Below are 19,066 nucleotides of genomic sequence, written 5' to 3'. Positions count from 1 at the left end.
GTTAAGAATCCACCTGCCAATGCAGGGGACACGGGTTCGAGCCCTGGTCCCAGAAGACCCCACATGCCGTGGAGCAACTAAGCCCGTGTGCCACAACTACTGAAGCCCACGCGCCTAGAGCCCGAGCTCTGCAACAAGAGAAGCCACTGCAATGAGAAGCCTGACACTGCAACGAAGACCCAACACAGCCATAAATAAATAAATTTATAAAAAAAAAAAAATGTGGTCAGTAGAGTGAGCTCCCGGACCTGTGATGGTGTAGCTTCTGACATCTGGCTTGATGGTTCTCTGAATTGGAGTCTGGCCATTGGCTGGGATGGCATCGACTTGGAAGCCAGTGATCGTCTCAGTCTTGGTTCTCCAGCTAATGGTGATGGTGGTCTCAGTAGCATCTGTCACACGGGCCCTTCTTGGGGGGCTGACATCTGCACGGGATGACAGCCAGAGATTAGTGCCTGGCTGGCTCATATGGGTAAGGTTTCGATATTTTAAAATGTTTCTTTATTATATAAAAATACATCAATTTCTACACATGACTAATAATGTATAGATTTTCTCCTGTGGCATCCAGAGAGAAAAAGCAGACAGTAATTAGGAAAAATGAAAATATTCACCTCGTGTACTTTTTTTTTAAGAACTGAAAAGCTTTACAAGTACTGTCAGTGGTTCCCAAGGCTGGCTTTATATATCTACAAATACCTCAGTAAGTGTTAAAATTATTATTATAATATAAAATATGTGTAATAATATAAGGAAGGTATATATATTCATATATATAATAATGTATTGCTAGTATTTTGTCCTTCTTATATAGAGTCATATTTTTTCTCAGTAGGTGCAACGCCATCCTTATTTCATAGATGAGAAGACTTTGACACTTTATGTGATTTCTGAAAAAGAATAACTGTGGCTTATTGATATGGCAGAAAACTAGAACCTGGGCCCAGTATTGTCCAATACTTACTGCACCGTTAAGATACAACAGAAGCCAACGTGTCCTCCTCAAACTTAACTCTATGAAAACAAATTCTAACCAGTAGAACATAACCTAGGTGTTAGTCCTAGTTCCCTGCACCAACACTATCACATCATGAAGTGATTCCACGTATGCGCCAGTAGACCACTTTCTGGAGAGGCACGGAAGGCAACAGTAGTAACTGGGAAAGCAAATCAATTTCCAAACTGGGAATCATTCCATTGTTTACTTAGTGATCTAGAAAGGCATTTGCCATTCTTTAATTTTCGTCTATCCAGAACGTTTGTTGACACTAATAAGTTTGATTACTCACTCTCCAGAGTCGTGACGACTCCCTGAACTGGTCTGCTTGTCAAAGTGTCCTTAAGAGCATAGACGCTCACTTCATATTTAGTGGCCACCTAGAAAGAAGGGCGCAGTAAGCTTTAGCAATGTGATCTTCTGAAGCCCAGGAATTTTCACTCCAGCATTAGAAAAAATGCAATGGTTAGAAAAGAAAAAGTAAGCTAGCAAAACCCGCAGAACTGTAAGTTCCTATATTAATTTCCTTCCTACAGTGACAACACATTTAATTACATGAATTTAAAAATGCACCTGGGGTTAAGCCCAAGTAAGCCATAACTTACATATTTATGCTAAGCTGATACAAAATGAGGAAAATGGTATTAGCCTGTTTTTCTCTTTTATGATCTGACAGGTGCAAATCATGAATTTTTCTGATCATAGAGAGACAAAGAGAATAATCTATCTCTGAAGACTCTTTCTGTAGTTTCTCCTGGAATTGGCCTTATGTTAAGAAGTAGAACAATTTCCTAGGTTCCTGGCTAACTTTCTGCATGCACATCTAGAAGGATTAAAAATGACTTAAGGAAGGTAGGATCAGGCTGGGTTGGTAAAAACTGGAGAATATTCCTTGCAAAGGTAACAGGGCTGAGAAAAAGCATAACTAAAGTAGATTTATGCATTCAGCCTATGGATATATAAATTGCCCCCCCTGCACACACAATACAACATTTTAAAATAAACAGAATACATCTAAAGAGCTATGCAACATCCAATGCTGCTCATCAAATTCTGTCCCTGATAGCTTAGGTCAACACAAAGTAATTCTACTTGATACAAAATTATGATAAATTTAATTTGACGGCAGAGGCAAAGAACACAGATTTATTATATTATATTTCCACCACCTTCAACGGTGTAAGAAATGACCTACTTCCTTAGTCCAATGAAAAAAAGGACACTTCTTACCATGAGTCCTGATACAACCACAGATGAGCTATCGGGAGCAAGGTTGATTTCTTTCATTGGTCCGGTCTTCTCCTTAGGGGTCACCCGCACTCGATATCCAGTGAGCTGAACATTGGGTGCTGTCCACTGGGCGGCCAGGCTGGTTGGTGAAACCTGAGTGAACTTCAGGTTGGTTGGTGCAGGAATGGCTGTCAGGATGGTCATTGGTTAGAGGTTATCTTACAGTAAATGGGGAAAGGGGGAAAATAAAGTGAATTCCAAGAAGTAGATAGGTTGTACTTGTTTGGTTGGGTGGGTACCCTAGTCAAGCAAAGATTCAGTACAAGAAAGGACAAAAGGGGATGCAAAATGAAGAAAATGTTTGCTGAAAAAAATGTGTTTTTTATCCAGCAGTGCTCAGAATCACTGGAATCACTTGGGTAAATGCCAAAACTCTAAGGGACTTAAGGTTTTAGCAGTTGTTTTTTTTCGCTTTCCCTTAATAAATTAAAGTCAAATTGGCTTATTGGCCATTAGGATTGATCTTTCCATTTCTATGGAAAGATGAGCAGCAGCCCCTTTCTGATAGAAATTATCTTTGTATGGAAAACCATCTCACAGACTATTTCATCCCTCCAAAGACAGAATATGATTTTATTCTCTTTGTTTGGACTTCATGGAAGATACCACTGCTAAATTTGAAGTATTCTCTGTGGTGCAGCAGCAGAAGAAAATTGGCTCACAACAGAAGCAGAAAAGAGAAGCAAAGAGCAATAATACGGATTGTCACCTCCAGGGTTTATGCTGTCACGAGGAGACATCTTTAGCATTCCACTCTGCTTTAGAAATAAAGCATGAGAGGATAAAGAAGGTGGAAAGCATTTGCCCTATCAACTGTTTCCTATGTGTCTGATTCTCAATCCTTTAAGCAAATTATACACCTAGCACATGATCTCTAACCAGAGAAGGAAGGTCTTACCCATGTGTTCTCAGAATCCTGCTGCTATGAAATGGCCCAGTTTGGGTTCCTTAGGATGCCAAATTTCTTTCCTTTATATACAATGAGCATAAGTAACCACAGGGAGTCAAGGCTTAGGAAATAATCCACAATTTTCATGTTCTCTTCAAATGTCTCGCTTTATGACCTTGTTTGTAAACCAAGCTACTCCAAAATTTCCTTTTATTAGACTTTATCTAAACGTCACCTACATTTTATTGCTTATTACTATTCTTCTTTAAAGAGGGTCTTTCCTAATAGAGAGGTGGATTTTTGGGGTACCCACTTGCACGGGAATCGATAGCCTGATAAAGTATAATGCATTCAGCAGGGCATAAAGCCACTGCTCCCATGAGCACCCAGCAGTGCAATTAACGATATACCTGTGGACTGGGTTCCAATCAGGGGCTGGCTCTCCATATCATCGTGCAAGGCAACCACACTGACTGTGTACTCAGAACCCGGCCTGAGGCCTTGCAGCTCTGCAGTCTCTTCTTCACCATCAGGTGCAGGGAATAGCTCATGGATTCCATCCTCAGGGCTCGAGTAGGTCACCCTGTACCTGGAAACTTGCCCCTGTGGGCTTTCCCAAGCAATTTTGATGGAATCGACATCCACATCAGTGAATGCCAGTCCTTTAGGGCGATCAATGTCTGTTAGGCAAATTAATGGTAAGAGGTTATGTGAAAAGCAGGTTGCGAAATAAGCATTTTTATAACATGCAAAGCAGTTCTGCAGATACCATTTTTCTTTGATGAATTAAATTCCAATTAACCCACTATTAAATGGAAAATTACTTGACCCTTGCTTAAGGTTTTTTGGTTCAGAAAATATTTAATGTCACATCACTTATTAAAACATAGGTATACATGAGATGTGGAGATACCCTGCAAAATGTCCCCAAATGAGGATTTATTCATATTCATTTTAAGGTATTCTACCAAGATTTGTTTTTGCAATGTGATGTTAGTCTCACAGACCTGGATTCTTTATACCTTGGAAATGGCAAAGTTGATTTTCAATGTTAGATTCAGATTGTTATATTCTTTCTTTAACTCTCCCCCTCCCCCCCATTGAATATTGTAATGTATGTATATTTAATATAAATATAATATTTACATTAAACGTTGGTCCAGCCACAGTCTGGTCCAGCCACAAATGCTCGAAACATAATAGTTTCATGAGGCACACGTCAATCAACTTTACCATCCAGTTGTAGAAAAGAAGGTGCTAGCAAAATATTTTGTAGATTTGCTATAGGCTAATAAGATTTTGCTGAGGCGATTTGAGCAGGAGAAATTCAAAGCACAGCAACTAACTATGGTAGTTCCACGACTTCTCTCCCTATATGTTCATTCCTTGGCACTGAGAAGGAAAAATGTTCGCAAAGAGCTCAGCTCAAGATACAAACTAGGTATCCAGACACCTAAGCACAAAATTTGACTTTAAACATGAAAAACAGACACTGGTTACATACTGGTTACTGCTGTCTGAACCAGAGGCTGACTCTCTCCATTTCGATTCTGAGCGTAGACACTAACCACATACTCCACTGTGGGCTGCAAGCCTTCAATTGTCATTTCTGTTTGATCTGCAAAGGGAGTGAAAAGCAAAGGCAGCATCTATGTCATTCACTATGACAACCAAGTGACTTTCAGAGTTCCGTAGTAAACGTGTGGTGGCCTGGAATTTTCATTTGCAGAATTAGCATGAAAATATGGAGGAGTCACACATGGATTTCCTCTTGGACAGACACGTTCATTGCTAATACAAATTACCATATTGGAGTGAAGCCACACTAAAGGATAAGCTCTAAAATTGAATATGATGCCACCAACAATGAATGATGCTGCTTTTGAAAAAATGAAAATTAACTGGACTTTAAAATATTGCCTTAGAATCCTAATTTCACAATTATTTTATATGAAAACAAAAACAAGAGCTAAAAGAATCTTTCAAAGTCAGTTAGGCCCATCTCTGTCTTCTTAGTGTGCATGACAAACAAAACCACAAAGACGAACCTGATAATTTGAGATGTCCACACCATCAAACACTACTACACATGTAAAAACAGAAATGCACTCATCCTAAAAATTCTACCGTGGAGGGAGCTGTTAACAGCCTTGAGCCCTGAAGTCACAAATGGGGAAACTCTGACACGTGATACGAAACTGTATAGTACTCAGAGCTAGGTAGTCATTTATTTAAAAAAGCATATTGTGCGGTCCTACTCTGTTTATCCTGATGTATGTGAGATGCTGGCTATTCTTACCTGGACCTGCAGTCATTGTTTTCGATGGTCCCGGGACATTTTTAGGAGTAGTGGTCACTCTGTAACCGGTAACAGGGGAACTTGAAGGCAGCCATCTGACACTAATGCTGTTGTCCTGGACATCAGTCACTTGCATCTGGGATGGTTTGTCAATTTCTACAAAATAAAAACCAGGAAAAACCAACGAAGCCCCAGTCCATGAGGACAAGACTAGACAAGTCCTCATCTCCAGTTCTGATACAGATAAAATAATCTCTTACTACTATTAATGACCCCCAGGTGTTTCTTTTGCAGAAACACAGAGGATTTTGGGAGGTGGTGCCTGCATCTTGATACTACTGCCTATTTCCAAGATGGCTGCTTCATTCACAAAGAAACTACATTTCCTGTAGATGTTTGCCTCCTTCCCTTATTAGCTCATCTATTCATTCATTAACAAATATTTACGGAACATCCTCTGTCCCTGTCTCTATTATAGGCTCATGGAATACATCAATCAACAAAACAGACAAAAATCCTTGCCCTTGGGGTGCTTCCTTGTATATCTGGCTCAAAACTCTGTAGCTGTTGCTTCATCTTATTAAAAAAGAAAATCAATTCCACAATGAAGAAAATACTTTGAGAGAACACAGTAAAAGCTATCTGAGTAAATGAGCCTGTGTCATCCCAGGGGAGGAGTCGGTACCTGTTCGGTAATCAATGGAAATGGGCTTGCTGCTTGCCGGGCTGTCCCCACGGCCAGTGACAGCATAGACGGTGATGGTGTAGTCTGCTCCGGGTTTAAGACCACTGATGGTAGCTGTAGACTTGCTCCCAGGCACAGTGAACTCCTGGACAGGGCTACTTCCTCCTGTTTGAAAAGGGATTAATTTAAAGTGTGAGGGGCTGAGAGACACTTAGGGATTGCTGAGTAACTGAATTAACGTATTGAGAGCAGCTTGTAAGTTACACATTTGCTTATTCCCTTTAAAAAAGTGCTATTAAATAGGGCCTGAACAGAAAGGTCTATTTATTTATGCACGTAGTAAGCCCTGATGAAAATTGAGAGAAAATTTTAAAAAATTGAGAGAAAATTGCAGTTCATGCTATTTGAACATTCCAGCTTTAACATGTGGTAGATTAAAATTAGAAAGGGAGAGAAGGTAAGTCCTCAACCCAAGGTTGCATATATTGTGGTCTTTTTTCAAAAGCTTAATGGAATACGTTCATGTTAAATAAAATTTTGAAAATATAGGAAAGTGAAAGGAAGATAAATACAAATCACTTATCATTTCACCACTGATAATATACTTGTGAATTTAAAATCCTTCTTCCTCAGCTCTGTTGTTCCCCTCTAGTATTATACAAACAACTTTTTAATCTTGATTCTGACACCAGTTACGTCATACATATTTCCCACCTACTCTTAGAAAAAAGTCAAGGCTCCACCGAATGGACTTGTCAAAGCTTCTTTAATTTTGTATCCATCGCTGGGCTTTCGTGTTACCCATGACAGAATATTCGATCAGAGTGTGAAGTAGCACTTCACTAACGCACCTGTTTCTCCGTAGGTGATCCTGTAATATCTCACTGTGACGGCAGGAGCATCCCAGCTGATCAACAGGCTAGTGGGGGTTGCAGCAATGACTTCCAGGTCCCTTGGAACATCAGAAACTAGAAAAACATGGGAAAGTTTTCACATCCGTAACTTTCAAAGGATGCCCAGATCCACCTTCTGTTCATTTTCCGGATCATTGCTTTTAGGAATCCTTCATATAATAATGTAAGTACTACTCAAAATTAGCAAAATTAAAAATTATGAACAATGCAAGTAAGGGGTGAAGGAGACAATTCAAATCATGGTAAGATGATTAGTTCAAGTGTATTGGAGAGTTTTTCCCCTCAACTTCTTATTTTAAAAAATTTTAAAACCACGTAAAAGTGATAAAAGTTACATAATGAACACCCATACTCCCTTCCCTTAGGGAATTTGCCACATTTCCTTGTCTCTGTCTTTTTGTTAATCCATTTGAGACTAAAGTACAGATATGATGATACTTCTCCCCTAAGTACTTAAGCATCTATCTTATAAGAACAAGTACACTATTATATTAAAATAATTTTTAAGAGAATTTTGAAACAGAGTGTTTTCTACATTTTGAATAAAACTTTAGTTCTTAGAAATGCATAAATACCTAACTCAGGTGGGAAATTTCTTGAGATAAAGAAATTATCTTCTTTAATATATTCTCATAACCATGATCTATTTTTTTAAGAGATGATGACTCAGGGACTTCCCTCGTGGTCCAGTGGGTAAGACTCTGCACTCCCAATGCGGGGGACCCAGCTTCGACCCCTGGTGGGGGAACTAGATCCTGCATGCATGCCGCAACTGAGCGTTCGCATGCCGCAACTAAGAGTCTGCATGCCGCAACTAAAAGATCCCACATGCCGCAATGAAGATCCCATGTGCCGCAGCTAAGACCCAGCACAGTCAAAATAAATAAATAAATTTAAAAAAAAAAAAAAGAGAGAGATGATGACTCAGACAACACAAAGCTATGTCACAGAAGCTATCACCTGCGTAGGAAAGTCCTCTGAGTTTCTCTGCAGACCAGAAAACAAGTTACCTGTTGTTTGCTGGCCAACCAAGGAAGGACTTTCCTCTTTGCCATTAAGAGCGACAATGCTGACCACGTAATCTGTGCCCGGATTGAGATTGGTGAGAGTGATGGAATTCCGAGAGGGGGGCACTCGATCCTCCCGAGGTCTCCCAGTCATGTGCTCAGGATGATGGCGGATCTTGTAGCCGGTGATGGTAGCTCGAGGAGCAATCCAATGGACAGTGAAAGAGTTGGCAGTGATATCAGAAAAGTCAATGCCAGTTGGGGAATCGAGACCTGTTTTTGCCACCCAGGGGAGGAAGAGATAAAAGGGAAAAAAAAGACACCACCAACTTAGGAAGTGAGGAAGAATGTAAGGGAAAGTAACATCCATCCAGTGTTTCCATCCTTTTCCACTAACACAATGAATTGCCATGAACCTCAGGTTATGACGCACTGATTCTAAGCCACAGATAAATTTCAAAATCATAAACTGACTCTGTTCAAAATGTCCAAAAGCATTCTTTTCTTTTTTCTTTTGCTAAGTAATCCAAGAGATTTCCGCATCACATTTGAAGACAGGTGTGTGAGATATTCTGGGAATTGATATTTTCAAAGGCTTCAGTGTTCAAGTATTCTATTTCTATCTTATAAGTGTACCTCTCAAAGTAAGGCAAGATCTGCCCACTCTCAGGTTAAGTGTTTGGATCTCAAAGAAGCTTTCTACACTCAAGAGGGAACGGCTATGTCAACAGGGTGGTAAGAATGCCAAACAGAAAACTTCCTAAAATGAAAATAAGACATCATCCTGGACAAATTACAATGCAGGTAATTCCTCATGAATTGAGAATTTAGTGCATTGCAGAAAAATTAACAAAAATTTAGAGTTGATCTCAAATTCAAATCACTTAGCCTCTCTGGACTTCTAGCAGTTTTCATTTTAGTTATAACATTTACTTACTCTATTCAATAATATACTCAAACCAAATTGAGATACCACAGCTTCTTTTTGGAAGCAAGTGGACTATAAGAAATAAATAAATGGCTATATTAAATTACACTTTTTTGAAAGGAAAAAATTAATAGGAGCACTCATATTTAAGAAGGGACATAATATTATGGGATTCTATTCAACTTCTTTTTATAGTAAATGAATATTTCATCAAGTAGAAAAAAGAGATAAACTCGTTGGCTTAGTAAAGAGGGAAAATACTTAGATGACAATGACAGTGTTGGGTCAGCCATTAGACAGAGCTGCCTAATGAGAAGGGATTTCACCGCCTCTCAATAATAGAGATTATGAGATATTATTCTTGGGAGACTTTTTTTAAAAAGATAGACAACAAAGTTTCTGGACTAATTTCAGCCCTCCCTGGAAGCAGAGAGTATAATCTTAGTGATTGGAAGTCAGTGTAATAGTTGAATAAGGTGTCTTAATTTCTTTTAATCTATCAATACTTTTTTAATTGAAGTATAGTTGATTTACAATGCTGTGTTAATTTCTGCTGTACAGCAAAGTGACACAGTTATACATATATATACATTCTCTTTTTTTATATTCTTTTCCATTATGGTTTGTCATAGGTTATTGAATATTCCCTGTGCTATACAGTAGGACCTTGTTGTTCATCCATCCTATATATAATAGTTTGCATCTGCTATTCCCAAACTCCCAGTCCTTTCCTCCCCACCCTCCTCCCCCATGGCAACCACAAATCTGTTCTCTATATCTGTAAGTCTGTTTTTGTTTCGTAGATATGTTCATTTGTGTCATATTTTAGATTCCACATATGTGATATCATATGGTATTTGTCTTTCTCTTTCTGAGTTACTTCACTTAGTATGATAATCTCTAGGTCCATCCATGTTGCTGCAAATGGCATTATTTTGTTCTTTTTTATGGCTGAGTAGTATCCATTGTGTGTGTGTGTATATACACACACACACACACACACACACACCACATCTTCTTTATCCATTCATCTGCTGATGCACTTTTAGGTTGTTTCCATGTCTTGGATATTGTGAACAGTGCTGCTATGAGCATAGGAGTGCATGTATCTTTTTGAATTATAATTTTGACTGGATGTATGCTCAGGAGTGGGATTTCTGGATCATATGGTAATTCTATTGTTAGTTTTCTGAGGAACCTCCATACTGTTTTCCACAGTGGCTGCACCAACTACATTCCCATAAGATGTCTTAATTTTTAAGACCAGTGATCAAAGGTAATGACGAGGCGACAAGCACTCCCACAAAAATGGAGATGTATTTTTTGAAGTAGCACGGAATTTTGCTCTTTAAAATTGGTAGGTGAAAGCTACTCAATAAGCATGTTGCCCATATGACTCACCAGTTTTCTGTCTTCCTCTAAGAGGTACGCTCTCATGCTGCTCGTAAACACTGGAGACGCTGACTAAATACTCTGTGCCAGGCAGGAGATCTGAAGAGGCAAGTGGGAATTATTTTTAAAATGTGCTTGAAAGAATGAAAAACCAAAGCACCCTTAGGACTATTTCAACGGATAAAATATCCAAGAGTCCTGTCCTAGAGCCTATTTACACCCAAGTGAATGTTGCTGCCTGGAGAGGGGCTGTCAGTAGGTGATGAGGAAGGGTCACCTTGCCCTGTAGCATCTCTAAGCCCTGCCCCCAGCTCCACCTGTGTGGGTATGACTCAGCTGTATCCGAAATAAGACGGAGTTGCTGCAGCACAGTAATATTTCTATCATTCACTTAGCACGTCTGTTGAGGGCATGTGATAATGACGGTGGCACTGTGAATATCAATTACCTCTCACAATCACCCTAGCAGGTAGTTTGCTACCTTTTTTTTTTCTTTTTTAGTTTGCTACTTTTTAAAGCAGCTTTATCGCCAAACAATAAACTGAAAATATTTAAAGTGTCTAATTTGACAGATTTTGACAAATGTATACACTTGTGAAACCATCACCACATTCAAGATAATGAACATATCTATTACCTCCAAAAGTTTGATTTACAATTATCCCCAGTTCCTAATGACAAAATTAAGGCACAGAGAAGTTATTTTTTTGATATATTTGCCCAAGATCACACAGGAGTTGAGCCTAAGCCAAGACCAGTGGTCTTAACAATTAACCCTTACTGAAAAAGGGTCATACTCATCGGGAGTGATGGGTTCTGCCCTATTAAGGTAAGAACAGAATACTTAAGAGTTGAATATATATTCCTGGGTCTCCTCTTCTCTCATTCTGAGGTACCAAAAAAGGTACAGAGTAAGATTTCTAACCATTGAACTCCTACTCAAAAGACCCCCATTCCCCTCTACACCACCTCCCCTTCTGCAGGGGCCCCTGAAGCACCAGACTAGGAGATGGGATGCTTGGACTCCCCTTTCCTCCTTCCTGCTTGGCCAGAGGCAATTTACTCAGCTACTGGAGACTTCAGTTGCTTCATCTGTAAAACAAGATAATAATGGCTTCTCCTGGGGGTAAATGGCTACCTGGAGATCTAGAATAGAATCTAGAACAAGATCTTAGAGCATATGAATAACATGTGACAGGTCTATGGCTAAGGTGGGGCAGACAGAGGTCCTGAAGCAGAGCCTTGTGTATTGGGTAATGCTGTAACTACTGATTCCAGAATGCTCCAGAACAGAATCATAGCCCCACTGATAGGCAGACATGAGGATTTCTCGTCCTCAGCCACAGAATTGGAAACCAAGACTATGGTCGTGCTGAGCTGCCTTTCTTTGTATTTCACTCTCTAAAATATGTTTGAAAGATAGAGGATGTTTTTGGACCATCATTTGGTAATGTACCTAAATGTGAGCTGTTTTTCCCTTATGTAGAAGCTTTTGCTTTTTGTTCTTATATGTGTATTTTACTATTACAGCAAAAATAATGAGAAGCAAGCAACATTTATGTGAAACAGCACCATGCTGCAGCCTCCTTTTATTTTCATTAATAAAAAATATCAATTTCAAAGGATAGAAACTAGAAACAATTTCCATAAATTGTTGTTGTTTATTTTAGTTTCAGTTATTTTCTAAGTCCTCAGCCTTCAGAGAAATCCTACTAACAGATTCTTTTTGAAGTACAAATTACACTTCTGGCTCTTTCTTCAAACTAGAATCCTGATGTACCCTGAGTGACCAGTCACTGTTTCTAAGTTTTCAAATGCCAAATAGATTACCTGCTGACACTTAAATGAGAATAAGACAGATACCGTGACACTAGTTTCAATCCTCATTTTTTCTCTTGTTAAGCACTAAGATTTAGTCATATAATTTCTCTGGGCCCACATTTATTTTTATGTGCTTACTTGGAAGCAGAACTTGTTTGAAGCCTTTGAACTTCACTGTTGGTGTTTTTCCACTCTGATTTTTAAAAAGTTGTAGATATCAAAGATGTATTAAAATAACAACAAACATGACATCTTTCAAAATTTATAGAGCTGCACGTTAGACTTGGAGTCTAGCCTGTAGTTCTGTTGTAGCTGTCTTAATCTTTCTTGCTCCTACCTGAGGACACAGAATCTCTTCCTTATGTGCTGGCTTAGTATTTATTAAACAAATACACTTGACCGCTTACTTGTTAGGACCACTGCATTGTCTGAAGGAGAAACTGACAATTCTGCAACATCCTCCTCATTTTTCACAGGCGAGTAGCGCACCAGTAAGTTGGTCAATTCAATGGATGGAGGTGGGGCCCAGGTGACACGCATCGTGTCGGGACCAACATTGGTAAATCGCAGGTCAGTGGGAGGAGGGACAGCTGGTTTCAAATAGGAAGGAAGACTAAGTTAATGTCACTTAAAAATTAAAGCTAACAAGAAGAGCTGGAAAGGTAAAACCAGTATTTCATGCATAAGGAAACAAGTCATCATCATGCAAATAGTCTAATCTAAATCATAGTGAACTACTGTTAAAAATAAAACACTACACCCAGTACTGTTAGGCCCCTTTAACCTTTCTGCCATCAATATATTTTAAAGGGTCAGTTTAATTCACTTTCAAATACATAAAATCCATGTACATGATTAATACCACTGATGATTATTTGATCCCAGGCTGAAGAGGCTTAGGTTGCTACACAGCAAAGAGAAACATAGCAATACTTTCCAAAGATACACATGCACACAGACAAAAACACAAGAGGGTCTTAAATTTCCCCCTGACAGGAGTGACTACAGCTACTGCCATAGCTACAATTCCATTCAGTGAATTCTACTTACAAGTGAAAGGGGTTCATGCAGATTGGTTCTCAGCATGTTTCTTACCATGCAGGGCAGAGAACCTTTATAATGTTGCATGCTGGTCCCCAGACTGGGGTTAAAGAGGATTTTCTTTACCTCACCATGGCAATGGAATCTAGAATGTTCCAAAGTCTCTTTTTCTCCTACCGCAAGAAAAACCTCCTTCCACTCTACCCTAAATTTCAATCGTTCTTTAGACAGTCACAAAGAAGGAACATGGTAGAGTTTATCAAATAACAGAAAGAAGGGTCTAATGTTACATTTTGGAAGTACATTTCTTCTTATTAACTGGTGCTCATGATACAATTTGGTATTAATGTTAGATTTTTAAAAAACAATTCTAGGTCGGCAAATTCAATTAACTTTTTCCATTTTGTATCTGACAGATCAGATATCTATCTCTGGCTTTCCACATCTTCACGGTTTAAATGAAAATGTACTTAAGACTATTGTATATATCTTCATCCAATCAGTTTGGCATACGCATTCCACTCCTTACCAGTCCGTCCACCCTCACTCTTTGGCACATTGCTGGCTTTTCCCTTGAAACATCCACATTTAACCAGAGTGACTGGCGGCAGCATGCAACACCATCCATGTCTCAAAAACAGAAGTTTTCAAAATTCACCGGTTTGTTGTGTCAGTGTAGTAGGGGCACTCTCTCCGCCATTAATGAGAGTGATAACGCTGATGTCATAGTCAATGCCAGGCTCCAGCCCTGTAACTGTGTAGTATCCTACTGAGGAGTCCACAAAATCTTCAAAAATAGGGATACCTTCTCCTGCCGCAACTACTGTGATGCGGTACCCAATAATGGTGGAAGAGTTTAGCGGGGTCCACCTCAGGCCGATGCTTGAATCAGTTATATCAACAAAGCTTAGGTCAGTGAGTTGGGGCACCTCTATTGAGTTACAAAGCAAAGGAGGGCAAAGGAAAACAGAGGCAAAAAAGAGGAAAAAATAAAGCAGTGTACATCAGGTTACTAGTGGTAAAACTGATAGTGTTAAAGCAATGATGGTAATATGCAATCTGCTCCAAATTATCTGAAAAGACTTTTTAAGCACCATGAATAGTTTCCCTGGGAGAATAAAACAGGTTACAATATTACTTTAGGGATTTTTGTTTGTTTTTTGAAAATCCCCCAAACAGTAAAATTTAAATCTCTCAGGTTCTAAAAATTATAGTCCTGTTTAGGATGTCGAAACCATTCTGAGAACCTAGACATAATACCTGTAGTAAGTATCAGCAAAGTTTAAAAAAATCCAAAACTATTTTAGTAGGAAAATAAAACTTTCACGAAGAGGGTTAAAAAAAATTGATTGATGAGTTTTTCCTTTTTTTTCCCAATAGAAAAACTCATGACAACATCACGGTCATAATGCTAATGCATTATGAATGTATGGTATAAAATGTGCCACTCCAAAGCACATTCATGGGAAAGACAGATAGGCCTGAGTCCAAGACTACTGTTAATATTTTATTCATTTCATAATCAAAATTATTTAAGTAGCATTAGTAAAACCATTCCACCAAATAATGCAAAGAACACAATCTGTCCAACGCTTTCACCTGTCACGATTCAATTTTGGACAAACAACGAACCTATCCCTAGATAGGTCTTTTCAATGTTGTCATTCAATCCACAAGAAAGAACACCCTAAAGGTGTGGCCTTTCTTTTTTTTTTTTTCAATTTTAAAAAAGAAGAATTTGAAACGGCACGATGAAGAAATGAATGTGTCAACCAAGAACTATTTCAGTGCTCACATATGGAGACTGTAAGATCAGGCACAAATGTACGGATGGGATGCATTTACCATATTACTTTTCGCCTGTCAGTACTGAGTACAGACACATGACATTGTTTTAGTAATAGTTCCACGTGAGCGGACAGTACAGAGTTAATGCCATGGTTGCCACTCCATTGCATACCCGTCGAGACAAAGAGCATCCCAGTGAAGCACAGACAGTCAAGCAGTGTTAACAGCAAGCATTTGTCCAAATAGTTGCTTTGACTTCATGGTTCTAGAGAGTGTGGTTCGGAGGTCAGAATTAAATCCCAAACGTATTTGACACACTCAACCATCTGGGGATTAAGATGCTAATCCCCACTCTTACTGGAACTGCCACTCTGAGGATAATAGCTTATTTTTCCATTACCTGGCATGATGGTATCAGAGATAGGGACACTTTCCTTGTCATCTTTGACAGTGTAAACACTGACATTGTACTCCAGGCCAGGACTCAGGTTTTCAAAAGTGCAGAAACTCTGATCGGCATGGACCACTTCTTCCAAAGAATATCCCTGCTGGCCATTTGTAGGGGTGGTGGTAATTCTATAGCCAGTAATGTCTGGAGAAAACAGAAAGGAGGAAGTTACTGCCCAGAACATTTGTGACCCAGTGCCTATTAAACTCAACTCCAATGATGTACCCTCGAAGGGGAATGGGGAGAGGACTCAGCATTTATGTATGGAAGACTCAACCTATTGTCATTCAGGGCTTACAACAACCCTTTGAGGGAGGTATTAATATCCTCAGTTTAAGAAAATCTTGGAAAGGGGAAATGATTACCAAAAGCTTTTCTGTCTCTAAATTCCATGGTCCTTCTACCACTCTACCCTGTTTTTCTTAATGGATCATTTGCAGGACAGCTGAAGACTATTCTATTTTACCTGCTAGGATGGAATGGCTCTCACCCTTAGGCACATTCCCCAAAGTGGGCTCTCCTAATTTACAAGGTCTAAACCTATGGGATTTACAGGAAGGGAATAGGAAAGGAGAAAAAGTAAAAAGCAAAAGTGGCTCTACTTATTCTAGAAAAAGTATATTAACTGCTGAAGACTTCAGGAATCATAGAAGTGGGACAGTGAGAGGGTTGAGGGGAGGAGAGACACATTCAAATTAAAATAGTGATGAACTGAGATCCATGGGGAAAGACTAAAAGTAAAGTGAGGAAGTATATTTAAGTTAAACTTACTAAAGGGCGAGAAAATGATGGCACATTTTATAATTAGGAATAGGGTGACCATTAAAGTGGTACCTACAAGGAAATCCAAGTGGATGGGAAATCAATGTTTGGGTCATTACACTGGCTAGTGACCATTCAGATGGACAGGCTAAGCCATCCATTAAGACTAAATATTAATGATCTAGCTTCTGACAGGCATGAAACTTGCCAACCTAAAAGTTTCAAATTTAGAGTAATTCAGCTGGAAATAGTGTAGTTTTGGCTTAAATGATGTTTCCACAGATAATGAAAACTTCACTAAAGTCACTTTACTTCAGAGGGGAATTAAAAAGGATATTTTAAGCTAGCTTTACTGCGTGTGACTGCACATATTGATCTGATTTATAAATAATTGCCTTAGCTGTGTGCCCAAGCAAAGGGAAGAACTGTTTAAAAGATTAGAGTACAAATAGAAAGAGTGAAATAATAAACTAAATATAGCCATTAATGAAAAAGTATAGGAGTTATAGATACCATCAACATTAGTTGGCGTTTCTGTTTTTGTTTAATTTTGAATTTTGTTTAATTTAGAATTTTCTCAATAATGAGTATACTGATATCTCAATAGTGATTCCCCCAATATACCCAGTATTAAATATTTTAGTTTACATTTCTCATTGAAAGAGACTTTCACATGGACTTGGCAAAGATCGGGAATGTCTAAAATTTCGCTTGCCATTGCCCTGGTACATCATGATACTTGAATATTGCCACAGGTATCTTTACACACTTTAGGATTCTGTAAATAATTTTTAATATGTGTGAACAAGGTTAGACAGAAGCTTTATGTAAAGCTTTAAAAACAGTCATGGAATGCCAGTTAGCCAAATTTCTCATTATTGAGTATAAGTAAAACAAACTAACAATTAAAAATCCAAATACGTGAAGTTTGGTGTAAGAATGAGTCTGAGCACTTAAGTTACAATCCCAGTTCTGTAACATTTAAAATTTGTGACTATGGGTAAGTCGATTTTTTTCTGAGTCTCAGTTTTTTCATTCTGTAAAATGGAGGTCATTTCTACCCTGAGATTTTTGTGGTGCAACTCAAGATAAAATATTTGTGAAATATCTAAGTTTATTGAGTAATATACTTAGAATCTATGATAACCCACAAATGGAAAATTAGGAAGTATAACGTCAGCCATTTGTTTGGCAGTTTGGAATGCCACTGAGCAAAAAGGACTGCTCAGAATGCTTTTCCTCAGCCCTCATGATTCCCTATAGCTCAATAAGGGTCTGCCTTGCTCTCTTTCCAGTAATTTAAATAAACGTGCAGTAAAACACCCTATATGTCACTCTATGATGTACGCCTGTATTTTTTTATGGAGAGCTAGGTACTTATAATTTTGACCCTTTCTCTGAAGGGAACACAGTTTCTAAACTTTGTCTTGGAAAGGCATTGCATATACTTGCCCTATGATACATCCCAGGCTTACCTGGGGTGGTACTCCTCTCCCAGGAGACAGTAAGCACTCCAGTGTCGGGGTTTGTTTCCAGGTGCAAGTTCTTTGGTGGAGACAGTGCTATGCAGAAAAAAAAATTTTTAATTAAAAGTTAAAGCTAGCACAAAGCACTTGAGCTGTGGAATACCTCTCTCTCTCTTTTCCTCCCTCCCTTCCTTCCTTCCTTCCACAATCAGTAAAAATAAAGAAGTTATTTGTTTATGTCCATGCTGTCCAGCAGCATAAAATTCTCTGAGAGAATTTTTTTTTACAATTTTTAATTTTGCAACACTACTGAAATTTTTTTCTGTCTTGCCAGTTCATAAACATTTTTGACATGGAAAGAACACTTCCGATGCCATAGACTATATGACGTGAATTGAACTTGCTACTCCAAACTTAGAAATAGCTAATAATATAAGTAGGGATGAAATCTTTCCCTTATGTCATTATTATAAGTAAAAAGTGATATTGCTATCAGCTACTTTAAAAAAGTGGAACAATTTAAAAAATGAAAAGAAAAGAAAAGAGGCAAAGAACTCCTCTTACGTGTCACCACTTTCTTCACAATTGGTGTATCTCTCTCTTGCCCATCTTTCAGGACTGAGATGGTGTAAATGTATTCCATGCCTGGCGTCAGGCCAGACACAACGATACTTCCTGAGTCTGAGGTCACTTCTCGTGGTGCTTCCCCTCCCTGGCTTGGTCGTACACCCAGCTAGGAAAAAGAAAGCAAAATAAACACCAAGGACAAATATTTCCAGAGCTGGGTTACTGCTGAGAGGTTGTGGTTATGCTTTGCATAATGTGGACTCCTCAGGAACTACACTCTGCTTTTAGTTGGGAATGAGTTGGGACATTACTTTAGCTCTATTAAATAATGTAGCTGGAAATTCCCTGGAACTGGGGGGGCAGAGGGTGCCACTTAGGGGAAGTATCTTCCAAAACTAAGTTAAGGTAGCTTGTAATCGAAGGTTCCAGAGAAACATCATTACATACTGTTTTGCTTGATAAATAATCTCCTGGTACAAACCAGAAGTACACAAGGGCTTTGGGCCACATGCCCATTCATTTCTTATTTTCTTTTTACTGGAAGAAATCCTCTAGTTCTCTCTTTAATGAGTTACTAGCATTCAACTTAAATGTACCAGTCCCTGTAACACTTTGTACTTCAAAAACACTCCTTTTGAAGAAGGACAGCTTCAACTGCAGGCTGATATATTACAAAAGAAGAATTAAGATTAATGTGCCCTTAATTTTCAATCCTTTTAGTATTTTATTTGAAAAACCTAGGTAATATTGTGTCATCAGTGTTCAGCTCTAG

At 38.7% G+C, this 19,066-nt stretch overlaps 1 protein-coding gene across 8 annotated transcripts in view; it reads right to left on the bottom strand.

The window, feature by feature from the left end:
- Window positions 1-19,066, bottom strand: part of FN1 (fibronectin 1) — a 69,261-nt gene that overhangs the window by 13,850 nt on the left and 36,345 nt on the right. For 2 of the 8 annotated variants that reach the window (XM_068544516.1, XM_068544520.1), the window contains exons 22-36: window positions 18,292-18,460; window positions 17,737-17,823; window positions 15,452-15,643; window positions 13,922-14,194; window positions 12,630-12,812; window positions 10,411-10,500; window positions 8,085-8,354; window positions 7,012-7,128; window positions 6,161-6,325; window positions 5,476-5,631; window positions 4,681-4,794; window positions 3,587-3,856; window positions 2,228-2,415; window positions 1,290-1,377; window positions 249-425 (exon numbers count right to left, since the gene is read on the bottom strand). In XM_068544516.1, the coding sequence (XP_068400617.1) occupies window positions 249-425; window positions 1,290-1,377; window positions 2,228-2,415; window positions 3,587-3,856; window positions 4,681-4,794; window positions 5,476-5,631; window positions 6,161-6,325; window positions 7,012-7,128; window positions 8,085-8,354; window positions 10,411-10,500; window positions 12,630-12,812; window positions 13,922-14,194; window positions 15,452-15,643; window positions 17,737-17,823; window positions 18,292-18,460 (2,539 nt within the window). The remainder of the gene's footprint in view (window positions 1-248; window positions 426-1,289; window positions 1,378-2,227; window positions 2,416-3,586; window positions 3,857-4,680; window positions 4,795-5,475; window positions 5,632-6,160; window positions 6,326-7,011; window positions 7,129-8,084; window positions 8,355-10,410; window positions 10,501-12,629; window positions 12,813-13,921; window positions 14,195-15,451; window positions 15,644-17,736; window positions 17,824-18,291; window positions 18,461-19,066) is intronic. The other 6 variants (XM_068544517.1, XM_068544522.1, XM_068544519.1 and 3 more) reach the window with 3 other exon arrangements.

Source organism: Eschrichtius robustus, chromosome 5 (assembly GCF_028021215.1).
Source record: "Eschrichtius robustus isolate mEscRob2 chromosome 5, mEscRob2.pri, whole genome shotgun sequence".
NCBI classification, from domain to species: domain Eukaryota; kingdom Metazoa; phylum Chordata; class Mammalia; order Artiodactyla; family Eschrichtiidae; genus Eschrichtius; species Eschrichtius robustus.
Note: the sequence above shows the minus strand (reverse complement) of the source record. Positions and strands in the feature narration are given on the sequence as shown.